Source organism: Aquarana catesbeiana, linkage group LG09 (assembly GCF_042186555.1).
Source record: "Aquarana catesbeiana isolate 2022-GZ linkage group LG09, ASM4218655v1, whole genome shotgun sequence".
Taxonomy (NCBI): domain Eukaryota; kingdom Metazoa; phylum Chordata; class Amphibia; order Anura; family Ranidae; genus Aquarana; species Aquarana catesbeiana.
The window spans coordinates 227,247,768-227,261,388 of NC_133332.1; the positions used below are offsets into that span (position 1 = coordinate 227,247,768).

Genomic DNA, 13,621 nt, shown 5'->3' on the forward strand with positions numbered 1-13,621 from the left:
TCCTCGAGATGATGGTGTGGAGGCGTGTATAGCCCCAATATTGACAACATGGTCCGGACTGGCTATAGGGCACACCGGGCACATGCCTAGTGGGCGGGAGCCACCTAGCCACAAGTCCTGGCAGAAGTGGCCTGTTGGTTACCGTGCCATGCAGTGGGAGGTGGGCGTTGGCCATGGTCTGCACAAGGCTGACCCGGGCCATGGTCGCAGCTCACCTCCCGCTGTGGGGCCATACCTGTGTCTCCTCTCCTAGTGTAGACTTGTATCCTCTGCAGCAACCATGCATGCATTCAGTCAAAACAAGCCGAGGGCCAAGCTACACTCAAAGAGGTAACTGAAGTTAACTCCTTACATGCTAAATGGTTGGGAGGAACACAGGCACGACACAAGCTCGGCCACCTTGACAGCTGAGCAGGGACACAGTTACGAGTCATAATTATTAACAGTGGGGATAGACTGGGAAAAATTATTTCACAGTGGCTGTAGCATGAAGATTGGGTGAGGGGGGTTGGGAGCCTTTCAGTGGAGGGAAGTGGTGGTATTTGGGGGGGGGGGGGGTGGGGGTCTTTCAGTGGGGGATGGGGGTCAGTAGTTGGGTGGTGAAGGTCTGTGAGTGGGGGGGTGCGCTGGTTGGGGTAGGGGTCTGTCAGTGGTGAGAGGGGGCAGTAGCTGAGGTGCAGGAAGGACAGTAAGTGGGTGGGTCTGTCTGTTGGGGGTGGAGAATATTTTGGGGGGCGGAAGTTGGTGGGGTTTGAGTTTTGGGGGGTGCCCCCCTTAACCTGGTCCCTGGAGGAATTGGCTGCTCGGTCTGGAATGCCCGGGCCTGTCTTTTGTCCCAGTCCGGGCCTATTGCCAACTCCGGTATTATGCTGGCCTTACACCTATTGAGAAAATGGTTATAGTATCAACACAGAGTGGTACTGTGGACACTACATAGATATAAGGTGCCACGTCCCATTTAGATTGGAAAAAATGGGATAAAGAGAGCTTGGAGTTTTTAGGCACAACAACACAAAAGTTACAAAAATATAAATTTATTTAGAAAAAAATTAACAAAGCATATATAAAACCACACTGATAAAATGAACCAATGAAGAGAATATATAGCTAAATTTAACCAACTTGTAGCTACATGGAATCTGACAACAAACAAATTTGCTGTATAGTAACGGTGAGTCCAAGAGTACGGTTATATTGCAGTGAAGTAATATCTTGCTCTACATGTTACGCGCCTTGCACTTCTTCAGGAGCATTTGAATAATAATATAAGTTTGAAAAAAAGAGAAATACAACATAAGAAACATATAATAAATACAAACATTTGACAAGGTATAACAATTGATACGGTCTTCCATTTCACTCATCCCCCTATGAGGTGGGTAGCCCACAAGGCAACCACACAGACAATAAAGGCAAATCAGATAACTATGGGGACGTGCATAACATGATATTAAGAATAAAAATGATGTATAGTATATAATTATACTTTAATGCATAAAGTAAATAAATTGGGTATACATCCAGTACTTACAATATACTATAAAACACAGGCTCACAGCTAAAAGAAATGCTGATAGATTGCAATGTGGCTGCTGAGGGGTCAGATAATCCCATCAAAGAGTAGAGATCTATGACAGATAATGCTAAGTAAGTCAGAAGATAGCATAATAATTATAACTAGATATCCCACAGTACAGACATAGCAAACTCACCCGTTGTAAACACGACCAATGTAAGGTACACCTCCTCCCATTTGTAAACATTGGTCGTGTGTACAACGGGTGAGTTTGCTATGTCTGTACACACGACTTAGTGCTCTGAAGAGAGATAAGAAAACACTATAGATATATGTGCTCAGGTCAAATTTCATGAATCAAGGTTTGATCTAGGTCAGTGCCACGGTTAGAGTTTGGGTCAGGGTCAAAGGTCAAGATCAAAGGTCAGGGCCAATGGTCAGGATCAGTTTTTTTTGGACAGGATATTTTATCAGTGTCAGTATCCGTGTGTTTTAGGTAGGATAAAATAAAAAGAGCAAAAAGCGCACTATTGTTTCTGGGCTGTACTACGGGTACAAACAACAAATAACATACACATATGTAGTATCACTACGCGATTGTCAGGAGCAGGAGAATTTATTTTAGGTTGTTCTTTGGTGGTATATTTATAGTAATAGCAAGAAATATACAGCTAAACTTAAAAAATATTTTTTTTACTATTTTTGGCCAGTTTTCCTTTGATAATTAAAAAAATAAGCAGATATCCATTACCATTTACCACCAAATGAAAGCCCAATTTGTCCTGAAAAAAACAAGGTATAATCCACCTGGATTGAAAAAATGATATGCGATGATATGTACGGTTTTACTAACACATGTCAAAGTTGCAAAATTGGGCTTGGGCATTAAGATTTGTTTTACCCTGAGGTTCAAGAAAGAATGCCACCTTTTGCAAAAAAGTAATAAATGCACCTATTTTGCAAAAAGCAAAAATGTGCATTTTTTTATTTATTACATTTTTACCTAAAAAGTATTGCAATCGCGATCAGTGAGCCAAGTTTGCAATGCTCTGGCTCTTGCAGACTCTTCCTCCAACCCCTGGTCCATACACAGGGCCGGATTTGCCACAAGGCCACCGAGGCCAGGCCACGGGGCGGCAGTGGTGCAGGGGCGGCGCCGCTCCTGTGGCGACTTCGCGGCCACCCTCCCCCCTTTCGGGCTGCTCGTTAAAGTTGATTAAGGACACCGGTGCCCTTAGAAAAGATGGCCGCGAGCCGCCCACTACTGCGCATGCGCAGTTCTGAAGCGGCCGGGCTCGGGAAAGCTCGTATGCGCTCGGCCGGGTGGCGCATGCGCAGTAGCATGATTGCGCCGCCCGGCGCCATTTTTGAAAAGATTATGAAGTAATGTCAGCGGTGCGGCAGCGGGGGGAGAGAGATGACATCTCTCATTGCCAGCACCGCTGTTCCGCCCTCCTTCATCTGGTGGCAGACAGGCAGCGTGGCAAGTGACATCCCCATCTGGTGGCAGCGTGGCAAGTGACATCCCCATCTGGTGGCAGCGTGGCAAGTGACATCCCCATCTGGTGGCAGCGTGGCAAGTGACATCCCCATCTGGTGGCAGCGTGGCAAGTGACATCTCCATCTGGTGGCAGCGTGGCAAGTGACGTCTCCATCTGGTGGCAGCGTGGCAAGTGACGTCTCCATCTGGTGGCAGCGTGGCAAGTGACATCCCCATCTGGTGGCAGCGTGGCAAGTGACATCCCCATCTGGTGGCAGCATGGCAAGTGACATCCCCATCTGGTGGCAGCCAGGCAGTGTGGCAAGTGACATCTCCATCTGGTGGCAGCGTGGCAAGTGATATCTCCATCTGGTGGCAGCGTGGCAAGTGACATCTCCATCTGGTGGCAGCGTGGCAAGTGACATCCCCATCTGGTGGCAGCCAGGCAGTGTGGCAAGTGACATCTCCATCTGGTGGCAGCCAGGCAGTGTGGCAAGTGACATCCCCATCTGGTGGCAGGCAGAGTGACAAGTGACATCTCCATCTGGTGGCAGCCAGGCAGTGTGGCAAGTGACATCCCCATGTGGTGGCAGTATGGCAAGTGACATGTCCATCTGGTGGCAGCCAGGCAGTGTGGCAAGTGACATCTCCATCTGGTGGCAGCGTGGCAAGTGACATCTCCATCTGGTGGCAGCGTGGCAAGTGACATCTCCATCTGGTGGCAGCGTGGCAAGTGACATCCCCATCTGGTGGCAGCCAGGCAGTGTGGCAAGTGACATCTCAATCTGGTGGCAGCGTGGCAAGTGACATCCCCATCTGGTGGCAGCCAGGCAGTGTGGCAAGTGACATCTCCATCTGGTGGCAGCCAGGCAGTGTGGCAAGTGACATCCCCATCTGGTGGCAGGCAGAGTGGCAAGTGACATCTCCATCTGGTGGCAGCCAGGCAGTGTGGCAAGTGACATCCCCATGTGGTGGCAGCATGGCAAGTGACATCTCCATCTGGTGGCAGGCATAGTGTCAAGTGACAAGCGATGGGGGCAAGTGACACGCTCAGGGCTCCCAATGACTCTGCATTATGGTGAGTTGAACTATTTCATTTTACATTACAATGTAATGATAGAAATAATGTGTTTCAATCATCCTGACACCATAACAACCATGGTGCCGGGGATGATTGAGGCACTAACACCAGCCATTGCCCGCGAAAAATCGTTACCCTGAAGTATTTTTAGTCTGTACAATTAAAGCCAGTTATTTTTAGTGTTCTCGTGTGTGGAGATATGTTTTTAATAGATCTATTGTAGCAGTCATCGATAAATGACGAGAATGGTGGTGTGTGTGTGTGTGGGGGGGGGGGGGCGGCATTGAAGGACCTGGCCTTGGGGCGGCAAAGGGAGTAAATCCGGGCCTGTCCATACAGAGATACAGACCTTCAGTTAAATAGCTGGGAAAGTATTGATACACTTCAATAATGGACTCCAATAGGAACCCTGGTCCCTCTGGTGCAGTGGCCTATGAGACTTGTTTTTTCATTCACACCTCCTTGTGAATGAATAATTCGGCTGTATGGGCAGAGCCAAACACAGTTTGTTGACTTCAAATCTGACAGGAGCCATTGGAAATAAGGACCCTGTAATTCTGTAAGTGTGGGTGTCAGTTTGGGGTGGGGGACTTTGCACTCTGACCAGGCCCGGATTTACTCCCTTTGCCGCCCCAAGGCCGGGCCCTTCAATGCCGCCCCCCCCCCCCCCACACACACACACACACACACACACACACACACACACCACCAGAAAGAGCCCCCAGACATAATATGGTCAAAGACTGCAGACATGATACAAGAGATGGTCAGAGACTGCAGACATGATACAGGAGACGGTCAGAGACTGCAGACATGATACAGGAGATGATCAGAGACTGCGGACATAGTACAGGAGATGATCAGAGACTGCAGACATAATACAGGAGATGATCAGAGACTGCAATCATAGTACAGGAGATGGTCAGAGACTGCAGACATGATACAGGAGACGGTCAGAGACTGCAGTTCCTATGGACATTAGTAGATAATGGCCGATCGGCCCTCTCACCTGACCCAGCGATACAGCAATGGTTCCTCTGATCAGGAGTCAGCTCACTCTGAATTGCCCGTGGCGACTCCGCTGGGTAGCACCCAGATCTGTATTCCTGCAATGACTCCATTCCTTTCTCCGCCAGGGATGGCACCAGGCTGTGTGGCTTTCCCTCTGGTGGCGCAGGGCAGCGGGGTTCTCTCTCTAATGGTTTTCCCTCAGCAGTGTCCTCTCCCTCTGGAGCCCTGGGTGTACTTTCCTGGGTGTAGACCCTCCCAGGACAAACCACCCCCCTCCATTAGTACAGACCCCCCAGGACAAACCCCCATCCATTAGTACAGACCCCCACCAGGACAAACCCCCCTCCCTTAATTAGTACAGATCCCCCCAGGACAAACCCCCCCTTCATTAGTACAGATCCCCCCAGGACAAACCCCCCTCCCTTCATTAGTACAGACCCCCCCCAGGACAAACCCCCCTCCCTTCATTAGTACAGACCCCCCCAGGACAAACCCCCCTCCCTTCATTAGTACAGACCCCCCCAGGACAAACCCCCCTCCCTTCATTAGTAAAGACCCCCCAGGACAAACCCCCCTCCCTTCATTAGTACAGACCCCCCCAGGACAAACGCCCCTCTATTAGTAAAACCCCCCCAGGACAACCCCCCTCCATTAGTACAAACCCCCCCAGGACAACCCCCCTCCATTAGTACATACCCCCCCAGGACAACCCCCCCTCCATTAGTACAAACCCCCCAGGTCAACCCCCCCTCCATTAGTACAAACCCCCCCCGGACAACTCCCCCTCCATTAGTACAACCCCCCCAGGACAACCCCCTCTCCATTAGTACAACCCCCCCCCAGGTCAACCCCCTCCATTAGCACAGACCCCCCCAGGACAAACCACCCCTCCCTTCATTAGTACAGACCCCCCCAGGACAAACCCCCCTCCATTAGTACAGACCCCCAGGGCAAACCCCCCCCTTCATTAGTACAAACCCCCCCGGGCAACCCCCCTCCCCTTCATTAGTACAGACATCCCAAGACAAACCCCCCTCCATTAGTGCAGACATCCCAGGACAAACCCCCCCTTCACTAGTACAGACCCCCAGGACAACCCCCCCCCCTCCATTAGTGCAGACATCCCAGGACAAACCCCCCCTTCACTAGTACAGACCCCCCAGGACACCCCCCCATAAGTGTACAAATGGAGACAGGCTTGGGCGGGAGTGAGAGACACAGGAGAACACGCCCCCCCCCCCCCCCCCCCGCACAGAGACCAGCCGCTCCGATCTCCAGCGGCTGCTCTCCTTTGACAGGAGGAGGGAGGGGGGACAGGCTTGAGCCTCGAAAAAAACAGCAGCGGCGGCGGTGACCTGCGGAGGAAGCCGCCTCAGTCTGGACACAGAGAGGAGGAGGAGGGAGAGGAGCACTCTAGTGCTTCAGCGCCCCCACCTCTCTGGCACCCGGGTGCGCTGCATCACATGCTGCTATGTTAATGTGGGGGGCGGCCAAGAATTCTTTGCAGGAGCGGCGCCGCCCCTGTACCACTGCCGCCCCGAGGCCTGGCCTCGGTGGCCTTGTGGGAAATCCGGCCCTGACTCTGACCATGTTTTATGCTACACCCTAAATATGGGTCTAACATGAAATATGGTCTGAAAGGTGGAGTTAGCCTATAGTTAGAATAGTAATATAAAACTGCAAAACATGGCAAAAGCACCAATAAAATTCTGTTGTCATCTTGAGGAAAATTAATTCTGTAAGTTTTAATTAAATTAATGAATAAGGCTAAATTTAGGGAAAGGGAAATTATCATCAAAATTTTCCATTAGAAAGCAGAAAGTCTTTATAAATTGTCAGGATCTATCTGCAAAATACATTTTTCCTTTTGCTTAAACCTTGTCATTGTCTTCTTATGAATAGAACTATTGCTGTCTATTAGTGTGTATTCCCATTTAGCTGTTTCCCCCCTGCCATCATCCTGATCTGTGTATTGTTTCCACAGTGGATGGACAATGGGGAGCGTGGCAGAAGGACTCAGAGTGCTCAGTCACCTGTGGCGTAGGAAAGGTGGGGCAGAAGAGATCTTGCGATAATCCAGCACCTAAACATGGAGGAAGATATTGCACTGGATCTCCTACCAGAAATACTATGTGTAATACACAAGAACCATGTCCAAGTAAGTAAAGAGATGTCTGTGGGACATACGTGTAGGAGCTGCTAGAAAGATGCCCAGGGTTCCTTTTCCCAACAGTAACACCGCAGCCAGACACATGGTCAGTCATTTTTCAGTTCAGGGGTTTTCTTTCTGGTGTTTTTATTTTTGAGTAACTTGGATGGGGTTAGGGAATTGAGTGGGTTACTCCACAACTATGGACATGTGGCACTACCCTTGTAGGAGTTGCAATTGTCAGGGTTTCCCACTGCTGCACAGCCAGTCACATAGCATTTCCTTCTTGCATTCAGACACAAAAAAACAGTCCTTGAGCTTGTTTTTGTTGTTTTATTTAGGTTATAATAACTTGGATGGGGTTAGGGATTATGGGATACCCAATTTGACAATGACAAACAAAACCAGGGACAACGTCCCCCCTATTTACAGCTTCCACTTCTTCCTCCTGCACAAATCTCGATCCTTTGTACAGCTTCATTGGGTTCACTCCTTTAGGAGCCAACAGTCTTTTGTTAGCTCAGCAACAGCCCCTTATGCTGCGTACACATGAGCAGACTTTCCATCAGAATAGACTCCGACGGTTTTTCCGACGGAGTTCCGCTGAAACGGACTTGCCTACACACGATCACACCAAAGTCCGATCGTTTAGAATGCGATGACGTACGACGGGACTAGAAAAAGGAAGTTCAATAGCCAGTAGCCAATAGCTGCCCTTGCGTCGTTTTTAGTCCGTCAGAATAGCATACAGACGAGCGGTTTTATCGATAGGAACTGATTTCGTCGGAAAGATTTGAAACATGTTCTATTTCTAGGTCCATCAGAATTTTAGAAAGAAAAAGTCCGATGAAGCCCACACACAATCGGAATGTCCGACGGAATTATTCCGTCGGACCTTTTCTCCCGGAAAGTCCACTTGTGTGTACGCGGCATTACAGGATAGGAACTCCCTTGAAAAAGTAGCACAGAGTGAACTGCTTCCTACAACACCTTCTGCTTTCATGTAGACACTGGTTTCAGCTCTACTCCCTGCAGAAATGCAAGCCCACCTGGCTGCCATTTCGCCAGTCCACCTGGTTGCTTCTTTTTCCCAGTCTACCGACTGACACACTGAAGATCTCCCAGGGCAAGGTTGGATGAAGACACACCACTGTCTTCAAGAGAGACCTGCTACATGTGGCAGTCTCTCCTCTTGTCTGTCCCTGCACCATGCTGATCTACCTACTCTGTCTCTCTTTGCTCTCTCCACTGCCCCCCTGGAAAGTTTCCTTCCAACTGCCTCCTGTGGTAGGATCCTTCCAGGCCAGCCACCTGATCTCTGGCCTGAGGTAAAATTCCTCCCGTCAGGGGCCCCTCAAGGGCCACCGACAGACTCACTCGGCACCCCTGGCATGGCTCATGTCTAATTAAGAGCTCCTTAGTTCCCTGCCAGGCCTAGGGATTGGCTAAGGGCCCCTAAGTATGCAACCCTCCTAGCTTCTGCCTAGAACCGGGGTGAGGCACCAGATAGCTGCCTGGTTGAGTTATTCAGCCCTGAACTGTAATGAACACTAACCCAGATTCCATGGCACAGGTTTAGCCCTGAGACAGACTATAATTTGCCCTTTACTACCACTAGTAGCACACTGGAGGGTGCTACACTCACCTCCCTCTAAAAATCATCCATGTCCGGATTGGCTGGGAAAACATCACAAAAATTACTCCTGCGCCCAGGGGCAAGGTTATCCCAAAAGAAAAATAGGGGATGGGGAAAAGAGAACTAACTTGGAAAGGGGCTATGCACAAATAAATACATGGTATCAAAAAAAGAATATATAAAAAATTTTAAAAAAACCATACACATAGTATATGTACATCCTGACTACAGGCCCCTGTAGCCAGCAAAGGTTATTAGTACCAACATATGTACATGTACACCGGATCACCTCCACCTCAAGGGAAGCCCTCTCAGCAGGGACATACAAAAGTCCCAACATCCAGTTCTTAAGCAGGAAGACAGCGTCCATGATGATTGCTGTAGAAACAGAGGAAAACAGAGGAAAAACACAATCCTCACACTAACCAACTAACTAACTGTACATTCTGTAGCATCAGTCTCCTTAAGCAGTACTTTAGGCCTTACTACCAAGTCTTCTCCATGGATCACACATCTGAAAAGGGTAGGTGGTATGGTCCGGCCTAGTCCATTCAACAAGGAGGGGGAGTTCCCCCAAATGCATCAGCTGCTTTTCTTCAGGCTGGAATCATGTCTGGATTAGGCAGTCTGATGACTTCTCCACTGGGACCCCTCTTGGCAATGGAGTAGCTTCTGCCGGGCCATCTGGTTTTAACGAAAATTACTTGGTCCCTGTAGATGGCCCTTTCTAGGCTTCACTCCCTTCGGATATCCTGGAACTGGGCCCAAGAATCTTGGTTGTGAGGTTCTGTCCCCTCTGGGGTTTAGGAACATGCAAGTAGTCCCAAACCAGCTCCTCTTCCAAGTTGGCGCGGGAGACCTACACAATGTCCATGACATCTTTTGGGACATAAGGAAAGTCCAGTCCTCACTCCAGAGCAGTCGTTCTTTGCATCTCTCTGGGCTTTCCTTTTCTGGGAAAAACACAGGCCTGTGGGGACTAGGTGATCCACATCTTGTAGGCTGTGTCCTGTGCCTGTAACCTGCCCCTGGTGAAAGTTGGCTCTGCCTAAACCGGGGATGAGGTAGAGGCACAAAGGGGTTGGTTTAGTGGAGTTGGTAGCTGTTCATCTGTGCAGGATGATGAGTGCTGCTGTAGATTCACCTCCGCTGCCCATTCTGCTTCTTCAGGGGTAACGGTCCTCTCACCCTGTTCTCCCCCGGGGTATCCCTACTGGCAGATCTTCACCCTCCTGAGCGTCCACCCACGTCCACTCTTCCTCTGACTCACTATATGGGGGCCACTCAGCCTCCACTTCTAAGGGCCCAAAATCAGCCTCCAGTCTGGGAGACCCTAAATCAATTTTACCACCACTGCCATTCCCCTCTGGCTCATCTGAAGACCCATGGTGCTCGACAGTTGGCTCCTTCCAGGTGGGGCTGACAGGGTGGGCTTCAGCAGCTGGCTTCTCTGTTGGGATGACTTGAGCTGGGTTGGCATCTCTCACCTCTTGCCGTGGCTCTTCCTTCCCCAAACTCTGAACCGCTGCTACTCTAGTCTCTGGCCTGTTCCACAGGAGTAGTGGCAGACGCCTAACCGACTGCAGGTGTGCAGACCACTCACCCCTTGACTTCCTCTGGCTGACCGTGATTCCTCTCTCCACTCCACACGAAGTCTTGATGACAGGTCCACAGCATAAGTAACTGGTGGCAGATCGCTGGGCATCAGACTTGTTAAGGGCTCTTCACAGTGCCCACATTTCAGCCAGGCTCCGACCGCTGCCGTGGTTTTTCTGCATACAGGACACAATAGGCACATATTCTCCATGGAAGCATAAAAAAAATTATTGCGCAGGTAGACATGTACAATATGTGAATGCAAGCTGCTGGCAACAACACAACAGGACTGTTTGCAGTAAATGTAAAAATAGGAATCATTGCTAAATGTAGATAATGAAGAAACAAGTGTCCATAAAGTGAAGACAGATCATATTTTTATAAATGGTGAATTTCTTGGTGAATATTCAACTGAAGCGAATGAGACAAATGCACGTTCTGGTCACCCAAGTGCACCTCCACCATAAGAGTCTAGGGATGGGTTGAACAACCCCCTGTTCGGTTCGCACCAGAACTTTCGAACATTGTGATAGTTCAGAACTGAATAACGAACCCCATTGAAGTCTATGGGACCCAAACGTGAAAAATCAAAAGTGCCTATTTTGAAGGCTTATATGCAAGTAATTGAGCATATGGGTATAGGGGTCTGGGTATTGCCCTGGGGGACATGTATCAATGAAAAAAAAGTTTGTAAAAAACGTCATTTTTAAATGAGCAGTGATTTATTGATGCTTAAAGTGAAAGCATAAAAATGAAAAATTCCTTCCTTGCTGCTGCAGCAATAATTGCATTTATAAAGCCAAAAAAATGAAATTTTCCCTGCAAGCTTTCTTTATTTTGTACGCAACAGCTTATGGAGACAGTCTGTATGATGAGGCCACAATGTAGTGCACTGGGAACAAGATTAGAGATTTTTTGGATAAATTCTGGTGTCTCTTCAACAGACTTTGGATAGAAGTAACAGGTGCGGAAAAATTGGTCTGTGGGTGTTGGTGGTGCCTTCACACCGTAACCTTATAGAGGTACTCTTGATGAAAGCAAGAATTGGCCTTGCTGTCAAAAATTGTAATGATATGCGCCTGTCAAAGAGGTGTGTAAAAATTGGTCTTTGGGTGTCGATGGCGCCTTCAAACTGTAACACTATTGAGGTACTCTTGATGAAAGCAAGAATTGGCCCTGTTGTCAAAAATGATCAAAAATTACCTTGCAGGAACACTGCGACTCGCCAGGTTGCCACGACAGCACATAGCACAGTTCTCGATGAATAAAGCAGACTTTGGTATAGCACAAGTAGCTGTCCTGACAGCCAGTTGGAATAAAGAAGCATCCTTTCCTCTGCAGTGCTTAGTTTCCAGTCCTTTCAACATCTTAAAAAAAAGTTATTTTCTGTAGCAATGTACGTTTCCTTATAAGCTGTTCTGTGAAACCCTCTGTATCATGGTTCTTTTTATTGATGCATGCTCTCCCAACACCAATAAACAGAATCTCTTTTTCCTTCCTTGCAGTTGATGGGACATGGACCAGTTGGGAGGAATGGTCAGAATGCAAACGTCTTTCAACAGATGTGGTTAAATGTAAACAAAGAGTAGCACTGCAGCACAGGAAACGCCAATGTGTTGGTGCAAGGTTTGAAGGAAAGTGGTGTGAAGGTGAAGCCAGAGAAAGCCGAAGTTGCTACAACGTAGACGGTTGTTTCTGTAAGTTAACTGATTTTATTTTCTTTGGGCCTACAGGCTGTATGTTTTGTATATTGCTCTGCTAAACAACTTTGCTACAGGTGGACGGCAGCTCCAGGCTAAGCAACATATGGGTACATCGCAGCTTATTTCTTGGTTTTGGGGCGCGCTGATGCACCCCCTGCTGATTTGTACTGTGTTTGGCCACAGTATGAATCTGTCAACAGGTTACAGCCAATGATTTTGGCTGTATACCTGCTGATCAGCTGTGTGGCCAATCACAGCACAGACCTCTGTGTTTTTGTAAACAGAACACACAGGATCTGGCAAGTTTCTTCCTCCCTGAGCACTTTTCATTCGGGGAGAGAAGCAGGCCAGATTCTGTGTGAGTGCAAGCAGCACATATACAGCCGTGGCCAAAAGTTTTGAGAATGACAGAAAAATGTATTTTTACAAAGTCTGCTGCTTCAGTTTTTATGATGGTAATACTCCAGAATGATACGAAGAGTGATCAGATGAATTGCAATTAATTGCAAGGTCCCTCTTTGCCATGAAAACAAACTAAATCCCGTTAAAAATGTTTCTACTGCATTTGTGAAGAAGGCTTCAGGGTGCCCAAGAAGGTCCAGCAAGCGCCAAGACCATCTCCTACAGTCGATTCAGCTGTGGGATGGGGGCGCCACTGGTGCAGAGCTTGCTCAGGAATGGCAGCAGACAGGTGTGAGTGTATCTGCATGCACAGTGAGAATACTTTTGGAGGATGGCCTGGTGTCAGGAAGGGCAGCAAAGAAGCCACTTCTCGCCAGGAAAATCATCAGGGACAGACAGGTATTCTGCAAAAGATACAGGGATTGGACTGCTGAGGACTGGGGTAAAGTCATTTTCTCTGATGAATCCACTTTCCAATTGTTCAGGGCATCCAGAAAAAACCTTGTTTGGAGAAGAAAGGGTGAGCACTACCATGAGTCCTGTTTCATACCAACAGTAAAGCATCCTGAGATCATTCATGTGTGGGGTTGCTTCTCAGCCAAGGGAGTGGGCTCAACCATGAATAAAGAATGGTACAAAAACATCCTCCGAGAGCAACTTCTCCCAACCATCCAAGAACACTTTGGTGAGGAACAATGCCTTTTCCAGCATGACGGAGTACCTTGCTATAAGACAAAAGCGATAACTACAGTTGTATGCAAAAGTTTAGGAACCCCTGACAATTTCCTTGATTGTCATTTATAAATATTTGGGTGTTTGGATCAGCAATTTCATTTTGATCTATCAAATAACTGAAGGACACAGTAATGTTTCAGTAGTGAAATTAGATTTATTGGATTAACAGAAAATATGCAGCAAAACAAAATTAGACAGGTGCATAAATTTGGGCACCCTTGTCATTTTGAATACCTATAACTACTTAGCATCGATTAATTGGAACACACAATTGGTTTGGTGAGCTCATTAAGCCTTGAACTTCATAGACAG

The 13,621-nt window shown here is 48.1% G+C and overlaps 1 protein-coding gene across 1 annotated transcript in view; it reads left to right on the forward strand.

Annotated features, from left to right (window-relative positions):
- The window catches only part of LOC141108349 (properdin-like), a 70,303-nt gene that overhangs the window by 31,594 nt on the left and 25,088 nt on the right, over positions 1-13,621 (forward strand). Inside the window, exons 6-7 of the mRNA XM_073599885.1 lie at positions 7,073-7,246; positions 11,975-12,166. Of these exons, the coding sequence (XP_073455986.1) occupies positions 7,073-7,246; positions 11,975-12,166 (366 nt within the window). The remainder of the gene's footprint in view (positions 1-7,072; positions 7,247-11,974; positions 12,167-13,621) is intronic.